The sequence below is a fragment of the Heptranchias perlo genome, chromosome 11 (assembly GCF_035084215.1).
Source record: "Heptranchias perlo isolate sHepPer1 chromosome 11, sHepPer1.hap1, whole genome shotgun sequence".
NCBI lineage: Eukaryota > Metazoa > Chordata > Chondrichthyes > Hexanchiformes > Hexanchidae > Heptranchias > Heptranchias perlo.
Window position 1 is genome coordinate 22,727,428 of NC_090335.1, and position 13,804 is coordinate 22,741,231.

The 13,804-nt window shown below is 47.3% G+C and overlaps 1 protein-coding gene across 1 annotated transcript in view; it reads right to left on the reverse strand.

Moving 5' to 3' along the window:
• The window catches only part of map3k15 (mitogen-activated protein kinase kinase kinase 15), a 160,093-nt gene that overhangs the window by 129,116 nt on the left and 17,173 nt on the right, over nucleotides 1-13,804 (reverse strand). The window contains exon 2 of the mRNA XM_067992682.1: nucleotides 1,708-1,847. Within this exon, the coding sequence (XP_067848783.1) occupies nucleotides 1,708-1,847 (140 nt within the window). The remainder of the gene's footprint in view (nucleotides 1-1,707; nucleotides 1,848-13,804) is intronic.

Genomic DNA, 13,804 nt, shown 5'->3' on the forward strand with positions numbered 1-13,804 from the left:
TTGGGAGCACACAGTGCTACAGAGTGAGAAGAAACTTTGTCACTGTAATTCCCCAGCTCTGCTAAATGCCTTGACCTCAGCTGTGTCATTGTGGGGAAGTACTGAGTAGAGGCCAGGCACTCTCACAAATTAAAGGGAAGGAGGAGAGTCACTGCCCCCCCCCCCCTGCCAAACCATTCTGATGTAACGCTAAGCAGCTGGATGAGGGCAGAGACCCAGGTGCCGGTTAATCACAGCTAGAGCATGACCCGAGGAGACCAGGTACATGGCAGATAATAAATAGAACATATGATTTTGTATCTGAACAAATAAACCAGAAATGAACAAGCTGATTAATTTAGCTTCTCTGCCTTTGAAGTCTGGAAAAAAGTTGCTAACTTATATAAATGCAAGTTTTCTTTCTTTCTTTCTTTCTCCTTCTTTTTCTCTCAGTGGAGAGATATACCTTACACCGTCTAACAACACTGATAGTAAAGTTTTCAAGAATGGTTCAAAAAAAACCTAAACCTGGCAAAAATGTAACAAGTGTAGACACAAGTCATTGAATGCTGAAAATCTACTGAAATTATTTCCAAACTGAGCAGAATAGCAAAGATGTGAGGAATTAATAGCAGAAATGAAAAAAGGGGGGGGGGGGGAATCATAGCCATAAATTCCAAACTAGGCATAACCTAATCTCAACTTCTCACATTTATCTGGTGTTTCTCATGGAGCTTTTCAACTTTGGCATCTTGCATTATTGATCTTGGTCTACCACTTGGGTTTCTCAGTAATAAAAATATTTTAAATAATGATTAATCTTTTTTTCCAAGTTGTGTATTTAAGTGTGGCAGGTTGAAAAGAGGCTCACCCCAACCTCTTCAGAACCCCAAAAGCTCTGTCAACCAGAGTAGAAATATGGAAAGATATGGGCTGATGATAACCAACCTTCAACATTACTGACAAGGAGTGTAACTGTAAAACCTAATAAAACCTGCAAAAGCCAATGAGCAGCTTCATAAGAATTGATGGGCCCCCAAAAAATCTGACAACTCAAAAAATCAATAACAACTCAAAAACAACGCCGAATGTAGATCTGTGACTCGGACCACTGCTTTAAAGTGACTGGACTGTTTTCGATCGCCTGAGGAGGTCGGAGAGGAATTTTCCAGAGTATTTTTCCCTTATTGGCCCTGGGTTTTTTCTCTGTCTTTTTTGCCTCTCCCAGGAGATTACATGGCTGCAGGGGTGGGAGGGGAGAAGAGTCTAGTCACGATGTTCCAGCCATCATGGTGGGGGGGCAGGCTTGGTGGACCAGCTGGTCTTTTCCTGCCCGTCAATTTTGTATGTTCGTATGTCCGTAAGTCTGAGAACAAGTTAAATACTTTAGGATTCAACCTGAGCTGGTTAGGGGATATAAGAGTGGGGGGAATTGTGTGATCCCATGATGCCTGCAGAGATCTGAGCTCTTAGGTTGCAGTCTTAGCTCCGAAATCTTGTGCAATGGTCAGCATTGTAGGATCTTGGGCTTTGCAGAAGCCTGAATTCTGGTTCTCATAAAGATTAATTATGAAACCTAATTCCAAAAGGAAAAAAAAACTACATAGGATGGCTTTAATTTGAAATGGCAGATCTGTGCAACTATCAATTCAGGTATAATCTAAATGGACTGGCAGCAAACATGTTCAAACGCATGTCAGAAAAATTATGAATATGAAAATGACTAACCTTGAGTGACTGAGCGGTTTCCAGGTCAGTGTTATGGTAGAGAATAACATTGTTGGTCATGCTGAAGCTTTCTCGTATACCTAGATGATAAAAGAGCGTTGGCTGCCTGAAGACATCGCTCATGTCCACCACAGCAATGTCTGTAAAACAAAAGCAAGATCACGGTTGCAGTCCACCATTGCTGTCTGGTAATGGCCACAATAACATCTACGAAATCGTCAGAGACTACAGTACAACAAATTTACTTCTGGCTGTTTCTTTTTTATATCTTCATTCTCAGGATTTGGGCATTGCTGGCAAGGCCAGTATTAACTGTTGACCTGAGAAGGTGGTGGTAGGCCTTCTTTTTTTTGACAACTAAGTGGCTTGCTCGACCACGTCAGAGGGCGGTCAAGAGTCAACCCTGTTGGAGTGGGACTGGAGTCACATATAGGCCAGACCAGGTAAGGATGGCAGGTTTTCTTCCCTAAAGGACATTAGTGAACCAGCCTGGTTTTTACGACAATCCGACAGCTTCGTGGTCACTGTTACTGATACTAGCTTTTTATTTCCAGATTTTTTATAAAAACTGAATCCAAATTCTCAAACTGCCATGGATTACTAGTAATATAACCACTACACTACCATACCATTCTGTTAGTGTTCTGCTGACCTCTGCAAGAGCAGTGATGAGAGTACTGTAATCAACCAGATCGCTATTCAGTGACCTCTGGTGGAGATTTCATACAGGTGGCCATCACGTAAGGACAGGATCATTTGTGATGCCACCTGCTGTTTATTAGCCGACCGTGTAGCCTCACACAGGAGAAAGGCCACTGGGCAAGGTACTGTAGGGGTACTGATATCCAGAGAACTATATTCTAGCATGACACATCCCTGTCAGAACAGGGAAAGAGACAATAGAGACAAAAAAAACTCTGGGCAGGGTGAGAGAGACTGTAAAAGATTCCAACAGGGTCAAGTATGCCAAAATACAGGAAACTTTTGGTTGGCTTGGGAATGATTCTGTGGGTCAAAACAGGCCAGGAATGACTCTGCACAGGCCAGTCTGCTTAAGAATACACAGGAAGCAGATCAAGTCAAACCATTGCAGGGAGGGCAGGATAGAGGTTAATCCATTGGAGGTGGTGGGTGGAGCCAAAATTAAGATGGATGTTATCTCCTGGTGATTGACAGGGAGTGCAGCCAATAAGAAGGAACGAAGGCATTTGCAGAAGGAAAAATTCGTCAATAAAGCCCAACCCAGAATTTAAAGCTACAACTGAGTACTCTCGCCACTAAAAGTGCTGCACTGCCCACTGCCAGCGGGATGACCTCATGTCCCTGTCAAGTACAGGCCTCATAACGCGACACGTTGAAGAAAGTCTGGGACAATTTGTGCACCGTGATGTCATCTGTCGATCGTGCCTTAGTGCAATTTACCCTAGCTGCTCCGCACATGTGGAACCCCCCATCTCCCCCAGAACACACTTGGCCATCAAGTCAGACTGAGACTGGTGGCCCGACCACAGTGTAAGTTCAGGAGAACAGTGTGTTTAGCCCACTTTCTGTCATATATAAAGGCCCATTTTCCCCTTCAGCTGTTCAAACTGCCACAATTATGCTGCAACGCAATTTTACGATAGAATCTAGAGGATTATAAAGGAACTTTATATTTGCGAAACCTTCCAACTTCTGCATCTTGGTACACTTTTGAACCAGTTTTCTGAGAGATGGGATTACGTTATTTTTTAAAACAACTTTCTAAAAACCGCTTTTCCAGTGCCCCTTGTCAACACAACAAATATATGAAAAAATTAAAACACCATTTGATACAAGTTAACATCAAAACAGTGCTCATTACAGTACTATTAACCAATCAGGCAGGAAAGACCAACCTTTTTTCAACACAGCTTCCTGTTTGCATCATGAACGAGATTGAAGTCTATAAGGTTACAGCCAGGCTTGTTTTGTACATAGTTGGGTGCTGCTACTGGAACAGAGCCGGGGAATTCCTATTTGCGACTGCATCACAACTAAAGAGAAAGTTAATGGGCCGGATTTTGCTGTGAGAGTGTCACGTTTGCTAGACCTGCACTTGCCCATAGATTTTCTATGGGATTTTGCACGGCAAGTTACTGTAATTTCAGCACGGCGCCCTCTACAGGACATCTGGGACCTGTGTGAACAGGGCAAGCAACTGTGTGTCTCCTTAACCAAACAGATTGAAGAATTGTTAATGATCAGCTCAGAGACTGAACCAGGAAGTATAAGTTAGAATAGTGAATTCAATGTCAAAACAGGTACAGAAAGCAAAATAAAGACAGGGAATGAAAGATTGGATTAAAAGAGAGAGATAAAAGAGACAGAAAGAAAAAGTAATAATTAAAAGCTGAAGAAATGAGACTCCACACTTGTAAATGTTAATTTTCAGTGCCAGCGAGGTTGTTTGGCAGTAATTAAGACTTACCACACCATTAAAAGGGTACTTCCACTGGAATGGACAAGCCCTAACTTTTTGTTGCGAGTTTAGTCCGTATCGATGGGGTAAGTACAGGAACTTCATTACATTTGAATGGCATGAATGGCATGAAGTTGCTGTACTCCCTTCCTAACAGCACTGTGGGAGAACCTTCACCACACGGACTGCAGCGGTTCAAGAAGGCGGCTCACCACCACCTTCTCAAGGGCAATCAGGGATGGGCAATAAATGCTGGCCTCGCCAGCGACAGCCACATCCCATGAATGATTAAAAAAGAGTCAGATGGCGAGATGCCATTTTCATGCAGCTCTTGGAGAAGCAGTGCATCTCGGACAGCAACTTCCGGATTTCCACGTTTAACTGCGCATGTGCAGTTGCCGGAAGTCACTGTCTGATTTGTACATGAATGACGGTGAACGTCGTTAGCCTCACCGTTATTTGTACAGCAAAATCCGGCCCAATGTATCACCTTCACCTCCGGGCATTCCATCAGCAACATTCCCCAGAAACTGCGCATGATCAATGTGTCATCTTAGCTCGTTCATGATCTTAACCGATCCCACTCTTTTACTTCAGCACCTTCAGATGTGATGTCAATCATGTCTGTTCTTCCACTGTACAACTAGAGATAAAACATGAACTATTCGTCCTTCAGTCAGACCACCAGTATAGCCATGCATGCAGTAACTCATGCTGTTACAGTGATAGTCACATAGGGTGTGATTTTTACCTGAAGCCGGGAACTCAGCGGGTGGGTAGATAATCGCGTGGGAAACCCAGAAGTAATTTGAGCGTGTGTCAGAATCTGTGATCGCAACTCAATTGAAGGCACTTAATTTTACTTCCGGGTTTCGCGTCTCCAAGCTGTGCAGCAGGCGTACTGCGCACCCTTCTGACGTGGTCTGAAGTCCACTATTTAAAGGGACAAAGCAAAAATGGATTTTGGAGGAGAAAGGAGGGAAAACACAGATGGCTTCCAGGAGAGTAAAGGCAGTACCCAGGTTCATTAACGCTTCACTGGATGTACTGCTCGATGCAGTGAGAATGAGGAGGGAGGTGATTTACCCAAGTGATGGGAGGAAGAAACCTGGTTCTGCCACCAAGGAGATGGCAGGAGAGGTAAGCAGCAGGAACACAATGCCTGGGTCTTGGCTGCAGTGCAGGAAGCGGTTTAATGACCTAACCAGGTCAGGAAAAGTGAGGACATTTGCTGATTCACCCACATCCTGTGTTGTGCAATGCTCCCTTCTCACTCTGTATTGGTAAGCCTACTCCATCACATCACTCCTCACACTCACTTAAGTTTCACCAGCAGCCATCCTTCACTTTCAATGCACTTGCTCACTTCCCCATTTGTGCACCCACCACTGCCACTCACCCCAATCCTGATGCAATGTGATGAATCTGTCTGATAGTCACCCTCTGATGCACCTGTATGACAGTCAGCCTCACCCAATGCATTGCAACCATCAGGTGAATACGGCACCTTCAGTCACTCACAGGTCTGTTCTATCACCCCTTGTAGGAGAAGAGAGCGCAAAAAGCAAGAGAGAGAGAGAGGGCAAGGACTGGAGGTGGCCCTCCACAAATTGTGCAACTGACTGATGCAGAGGAGGAGGCAATGGAGATAAGTCAGACCGCTGCATCCCTTTTTATAAGAGATGGAGAGACTGGGAACCCGCAGATGCTTGGTGAGAGAACTTAAAGATCTTCCACACACATGGTGACTTTATTTCATCAATGAGTGAACTATAATAAACCTGAGTATGATGATTGGCAAGATTGTTACTTTGCCATGACTAATTCATATCGCTTTCTGTTATCTTCCAGGTCCTTGACGCGTAGAAGAAAAATTTGGTGAGTTGGATGACATCGATTCCTCAGAGAACCTCATTCTTTGAGGGTGCACCATCACAGGACATACAGCCATGCACCAGCACGGATACTGGCACTTCGGAGGGTCCTGCTACACGATTAGTTGTGTTTTCACCTGGTGATTCACAATTCACATGTGAGCACGAGCAGACACTGGTGGCAGGGGCAGCTGTGGAGAGTCCACGTCAGAGGACGCACTCCTCTCCAAGCTCTGCTCAGCTGGACGCAGATGCTGAACCCCGGGGACTATCATTGAGAAGGAGAATGATTGAGGTACAGCTGCACCTTTGCAAGGTACTGGAAAATGTACACCGCACACTCCCCACAATAGCAGAGAGGATGGAGGAGTCCAACTCCAGCATTGGTGGATTGTTGTCGCAGGTAAGTGTGAGAATGTCTGCAATGGAGAGAGTGGCCGCCTCCATTGAGCTTCAAGCACGGCTCTCAAATGAGTCTATGCTGGCCATGACCACGGCTGTGCAGACTCTGGATGCCAACATGAATGCTGTCTTAAACAGGTTGACAGATACCTGATCCGTGGCCTTACAGTGCATCACTGATCTGCACCAAGCTGCTCTCCATCAGAGTGGTAGGAGTGATGCGGCCCTGGCCCTGGAAAGGCATAATGAAAAAAGGGACATGGAAGTGGGAACTCTACTCAAAGCGCTCCCCTGTTTCACCCATTGCGCCCCCCGATCAACCAGCACCCAAAATGCTGCCTCCTCTCCCGATAGTCGGGTCTGCCCCTGCACAGGTGCAGGTGACGCAGGCTTTGGCGAGGCCCTCATGGGGTCTAACACCCAGAGGTCATGGGCCAAATGCATCTTGGTAGGGATCTGAGAAGCCTGCCTCTACCTCTGCTGAAGCCACAGGGGATGCACCACGTAGAAATGGTAGAAAATGTAAGATTAAGGGTATGCACAAGGGTGATTGAAGAAATTATATGTTGCTAAGTTTTCTTTTTTCTTATATTGGCGCATAAATTTTTTAAATTATCCCCACTGCCACGTCTTGCCCATTATTGTATCCCGAGTGTCAAGTCGCCCTTTCATTTGCTTCGTCATGGGTGAATGTGCATTGGGCATATGCTTGGTTGAAGGACAGTTTTGTACAAAGGGAGGGAAGGAGGGAGGGGAGAGTTGGTGGTGGTTGTAACAGGTGGCCTGAGTATCTCAGTTTCTTTATTTTGCAACTCTCATTATGAGAACCTGTGAGAGACGAGGGTATCCCTGGCATCACAGGCAGCAATGTACGCGGATCATCTGGCAATTGGTGCCCCATCTTCATTTTCCACCTCGTCCTCCTCATCCTCCTCCTCGTCCACCTCCTCTTCTTCCTCTTCTTCAATGTTGTCGCCAACAGGTGATGATGGATGAGTGCCTTCGCCCTCCTCCACCACCTGTAAACCTCTCCACTGCGCTATGTTGTGCAGGACATGCATCTTCCTGAAACACATCTTCAACATGCTGATGGCTTGCTCAACGACACACCTGGTGGTCATGTGGTTCTGGCTGTATCGCTCTTGTGCCCCGTTGGTGGGGTTCCTCACAGGTTTCGTGAGCAATGTTTGTAGGGGGTAGCCCTTATCCCTTGCCTCCAATGAGCCAGTCCTTAATTCTGTCTCCTGTCTGGAAGAGGTCTGGAATATTGGACTGGCGCAAAATTAATGAATCTCAACAGCTGCCAGGGAATCTGGCGCACACCTGCAGGAAACTCTTCCGGTGGTCACACACCAGCCATGTATTGATGGAGAGATAGCACTTTCGGTTTATGAAGATTCCTCGCTCATGTGGTGGTCCTCGATGTGCCTGCAATCGATTGAGCCCTGCACCCGTGGGAAGCCAGCCAAAGAGGCGAAACCCACTGCCTGCACATTCTGGCTGATGTCGTTGCGGGGGAAGTTCACATAATCGGACCCCTGGAAAATAACCCATCCATCACCTGCCTTATACACATATGTGCAGGCGATTGAGACACCCTGGAGATGTCACCGGTGGCGCCCTGGAAGGATCCAGAAGTGAAGAAACTGAGGGCAGTGGTGACTTTAACAGCGATGGGTAATGCATGGCCACCAGGTCCAGTGGAGAGCAGCTCTTCCTCAAGGAGGCTGCAGATGTCTGCGACCACCTGCCAACTCAATCTGAGCCTGCGTAGGCACTGCTGCTCAGAGAGTCCAGGAAGCTCAACCTCTGCCTGTATATCCTCACGTGGGTAGCGCCTCCTGTGACTTCGGCCCCTCTCAGCTGTTCTCCACTCATCTATTCTCTCTGCTGTTCTTCAGGTCCTTGTTGCACACTTCTGTTTTGTGCACCAGAAGATCCCAACACAGCATGACATGGCTGGCAAACATCGTCATTTTCCTCCTTTTCAGATGTCCACTGAAATACGTCCATTACGCCCCCCCATCCTGACCTTGTCAGTTTGAGAGACTACAAATTCTTCCTAAAGCTGTCTCAACAAAGAGCTCTCAGTCACAACAAAGAACTCTCAGTCTCAACACAAGAAGAACTCTCAGCCAAAAGTTTGCCTGAGAGAACTGAGAGACCAGCTGCAATGCCTGAGCTTTTCTTGAGATGTGTAAATCACAGGTTTAAAGGCCCAAATCAACTTCTGCATGAATCTCGCCTCCATTTCGATGGCAAGATTGAGAAGCCATGGGAAACCCGTGCAGGTGAGGTTAAGTTCGTTTCTGGCTTAGAATCAACAAAAAATTAAGTACCTCAACTATTTCAATGAGGTAAATTTCCCCTTTAACAATCGCCCGCCGGCATGAAGTGGGGACGGGACTTCCGGGTTTCGGATCCGAGCGTGCATCCAAACGCGCCTGGGTTAAACCCGAAAGTGGAGCCAGGCTGCGGTTGCGCTTCAAAAACCTGTTATTTTAACCTCCCACCCATTCTTTGGGGTTAAAATTATACCTCCATAGTAACAGATCCAGGCAGGTCCATTTAGCCCACCTATCCACAGTATTCCTTTGGTGCACTTCGAATAACCCTGACTCCCAATTGTTGACAAGGACGTGTCTGGTTCCTTCTTGAAACCTATGAAGGATTCTTGTTCCACCACCTGTGCCGCCAATCTGTTCCTCTTACAACAGCTGCAGCTGCTCACAGTATATCACATAAGGGCCGATAATGTAATGGCTGGCGCCGCCTGCTGCACAGAGGCCTGAGGCCGAGAACATGCCCAAGGTACTCAATGCACCCAATGTGGGCAGTTAGTCCAAAGGAGCAGGGAGGCTGCCCAAAGGTTGCGTGTTAGGTCCATGCAAATGAGGCAGCCACTCCTGAATGAGGTTGGAATATCTGTAGAGAGTTTGGACTGGGTGTTGAAGGGGAAGTCACCGTTCCAATTTAAAAAAAATTCAGACAATCTTGTCCTCTTTCCCTCTATGGCCCACTGGTATCACTGACCCCCTTGTCTGCTGCCTCCTGAACCAAACCTGCCCCTTGCCCAGGGGAGAGGGCACCCCCCTTCCCCTCCCATGCCAGGAATTTACACCTTATTTTCTTACATTAAAATTGAAATGGTTAAGAACTATGACAGTGGATATCAGAATTGTGTTTTGTATGAGCTACACTAAGGCAAGGTTTCTACTCAGTTAATTAGCAGAAATTATTCTAACCCAGTCCCGGATACAATGAAGCAGAGACCGATCGATATGGTGAGTTCTGTCAGATCTCACGAATAAACTGAGTGTCAAAAGGAAGGTCTCTGCTGAGAAGTCTTTTCCTTTCTCTGCAACAAGGAGAAGATACATGAGCTGAATGGCCTCCCTTATCTGTACTCAATGTTGTGACCTTTATGTACAGCATAACCTATACTTTGTATGAGTGGCTTATTCTTTGACTTAACAAATATAAACTACAAAACAATGGTTCGAATAAAGCTACGTCTGAAAAGGTCCAGGTGGCTTAAATTTCTCAGGATTTAGTTGCTCCCTTATGAGATCTACGTTCAAGCACAACCCAAAGACAAATGTAATTTGTGAGAAATCTTTCCTCCAAATAGTCCTCACAAATGAGTTCATAAAAATCACAAAGACAAGTGCGGACGAGGGAGGCCATTCAACCTTTGGCTCATCCTTCCATGGAAATCTACAGATCTCCCATGAACAACAACTTGCACTTATTTAGTGCCTTTAAATGTAGCAAAATGTTCTAAGGCACTCTATAAAGGGTGTAGAATGTACACTGAGCATGTGTAGGGAGAAGGTGGCTGTGGAATAATCGAAGATCTAGGTTTTGATGAGGTTTTTGAAGGGGGGGGAGATATGTAGGAAGGCAGAGATTTTAGGGCGAGAACTCCATCTGGGTATGACATGCGAAGTCTCTGCCACTGATGGTGGAGTGAAGATTGGAGGACGCACGGTAGGGCAGAGTTAGAAGGTCGGAGGATCTGAGTTGGGATATGGGAGAAAAGGGCTAACCTCGGCATCCATGTCTGCTCACTCCACTGAGAAACCCCCTAACAGCAGAGGAGCACTTTGGCCCAGAGACCTCAGCATCTGTCCGTTAGCTGAAATCAGTGGAAAGGAAAATCAGACAGGGTGTATAAGGAGCAGCCGATCAACTACCACCCATTTTACCCCCCTTGCCGAAGTTGATTTTTACCCCAGTGTATCTAGAATTCCAAAAGATATTTGACAAAGTCCCACATGAGAGACCATTAGTCAAACTCAAAGCCGTGGGGATTTGGAGGAAACCCTGGGAATGGAGAAGGAATAGAAAATTAGTACTCGGTAGAGGAGTTACTTGAAGGTGGGCTCAGTGTCTGGATCACTAATGTTTCTCATGTGCATAAATGACCCGGACTCAGAAACTCAATGCAAAATGGCCACATTTACAGATGATACCAAAGGGGCAGTGGATTTGAAGGAAGCAGCTCAGAAATAACAGAGTTAGTTGGATAAAGTATGTAGCAGATCAAGGGCACATGAAATTTAAAGCAGACAAGTGGAAAATACTGCACATAGGATGGAGAAATAAGCACCACAGATACTGCCTCTAAAAATAGACAGGCTAGCAGACAATAGCAGATGCAATATAATGTGCGTCCTTTCTCTTTCACAATTGTTCTCTCTTCACATCAAATTGACCGATGTTACATTTGAGGCATAAAAAATGCAAGGTGCACAGCGTCATTGCATGAATCTTACAAAGTGGCTTGCAAACATCCTTTGGGGTACCCTAGTATCGGTCTTATGTTTCCCGACAATTCTCTAGCTAGGGAGCAAGAGAAAACAAGAGGCTACTCTGGTGGCTGGCCTATCCCAGCATTCATAGCGATAGTGAAAGCTGTCCATTAAAACTATAGGGACAGGAGTTTTAATAGAAGGCTAAAACTAATACTTTGGATCCCTGGGATGGTCCTGCCTCCATAAACGTCTCTTGTTTTCACTCTCTTTCCAGAAAGACTATGAAAGAGAAAACTAAAAGGAATAAATCACACAGCCAGGTTGGCTGTGAAGAAGGAAAGAGAAATACAGAAGGAAAGAATAAGAGGAAGGCCAGTAAAAGAGGACAAGAAAGATGCTCTTGCTTGTTCACACAGCTTATGTTGCACTGGCATTGTAGAAGACTCATTGGGTTCCCACTTTATCCCTGTCTTCAAGGCTCTGTGAAAATCCTACGGAAATTTGACTCACTGCATCCTGTCTTCATCGATTTCTTACTTGGAGCCAAGTAATATAGTTAACACACAGGTTAGTTGATTTGTCTCTAAAGAGATTGAATATCCTGGGCCCGATGTTAGCAGGGCTGCGGGTTCTTGGCGGGGGGGCTATCGGGCGTGTGGGTAACGCGTCCGGTGAAATCAGTCAGCTCCCCGCGCGATCGCAGGCTAATTGGATCCACTTACCTGGTCCTCCGGGTTCCCCACTGCTGATCTGCGCGTCGGGCGGGCTGCGCATGCGCAGTAAGATCTGTCAGCTGGAGGAGCTCTATTTAAAGGGGCAGTCCTCCACTGACAGATGCTGCAACAAACAGAAAAAATCACAGCATGGAGCAGCCCAGGGGGAAGGCTGCTCCCAGTTTAATGATGCCTCACTCCAGGTATCAATACATGGGGTGAGGAGGAGGGGGGAGGACAGAGATCTTCCTCTCGGCGTGCGGGAGGAAGCAGCCTGCCTCTGCCACCAGGAAGGCCTGGCTCGAGGTGGCAGAGGAGGTCACCTGCACCACCAACATATCGCCCACCTGCATACAGTGCAGGAGGCACTCCAATGACCTCAGTAGGTCAGCCAAAGTGAGTACACGTAGTCTTTCCCCTACACTCCGTCTGCCACATCACTGCCCCCACCCCACATCTCCTTCTGCACTGCCAACACTACTCTGTCACATCACCCCTCATACCCACTCAAACCTCATCCTCATCTTACCTGCACCTACTCACCTCGCCAGTACTCATCCCGCCACTACCACTCAACCCAATCCTCATACAATCTCATGGCTCTATCTCATACTCACCCTCTCATGCATCTCTGTCACGGCCAGCCTCACTCAACCTGCCACTACCTGTGCTGCAGCCACAGGGCATGCATCACATATGTGCAGTAGGCAGCATAAGGCAAACGTGTCGTGAGCATGAAGGGGATGCACAAGGGTGTTTGAGGGTTTGTCATGGGTGTTACTTATATTGAATTTCAGAACAACTCACATTACATATTATATTGTAACCACTACTGCCATGTCTTCGCGAATCCTGTCTGGTTTGTGCAATAATGCCCACTCCTGAGGATCACTATGAGGACCCACAACTGATGCCACCCATTGTGTCACTGCAGAGTGGGTGTAGGTGTATTTGCAGGGCTCTTCTGCGCAGACGACTGAGAGACATCGGCGATGTCCCCGGTTGCACCCTGGAAGGATGTGGAGGAGAAGTTGTTGAGGGCAGTGGTGACTTTGACAGCGACAGGTAAGAAGATAGTGCTCGGGCCAGCCAGGAGCAGCTCGGCATGAAAGATGCTGCAGATGTCCACGACTACATGTCGAGTAACTCTGAGCTTCCGTGTGCACTGCTGCTCAGAGAGGTCCAGGAGGCTGAGCCTCGGTCTGTGGACCCTGTGGCGAGGGTGGTGCCCTCTGTGACGCATCTCTCTCTGCGGTAGCCCTCCCTCCTGCTGTGCAGGTGGATGTGTCACAGCACTGTGTTGTGGAGCTCCACGTGTCAGAGGTGGACGGCGTGGATGGCAAGGCTGGTGATGCTGTTCGCCCTCCGAGGAGGTCATGACTGCAGCTACGGCGGCCCCCATCCGCAAGATGTACATCTGAGGGGGTCCGCAAGGCAGGTACATGTCTCCGGACCCCGGGGTAAGTGTACAGGTTGGTGACTTTGACTGTCAGGAGGAGGGTGGTGGAGGCCAAACTTTGTCCCAAGTGACAGAGTGGCCTCCTGCAATGGGTGAGGGTCTCCCCCCTCCATCTGTCAAATGGACCTTTGCAGCTGCCACAGGCTGACAGCTGCAACACGTCCATTTGACCTGGGAGTGTTTCCCCCGGAAACACTCCCAATTTGTTCTAAAATCCCACATAATCCCTTAATCAGGTCAGTTAATGACCTGAAATACCTAAATAGATACTGTCAAGTGGCATCCTGCTGGCTTTAATTGCCTGCGGGATTCCCACCAGCGGGGGCTGCGTGCGCACGCCGCGCGTCAGCGGGGAACCCGGAAGTGCGCGGGTTCGGGGCGGGCTCCGGTCCAGCTCCAGGATTCTCCGATTTTCGGAGTCCCCCCCGCCAGGAACGCACCCGATAGCGGGT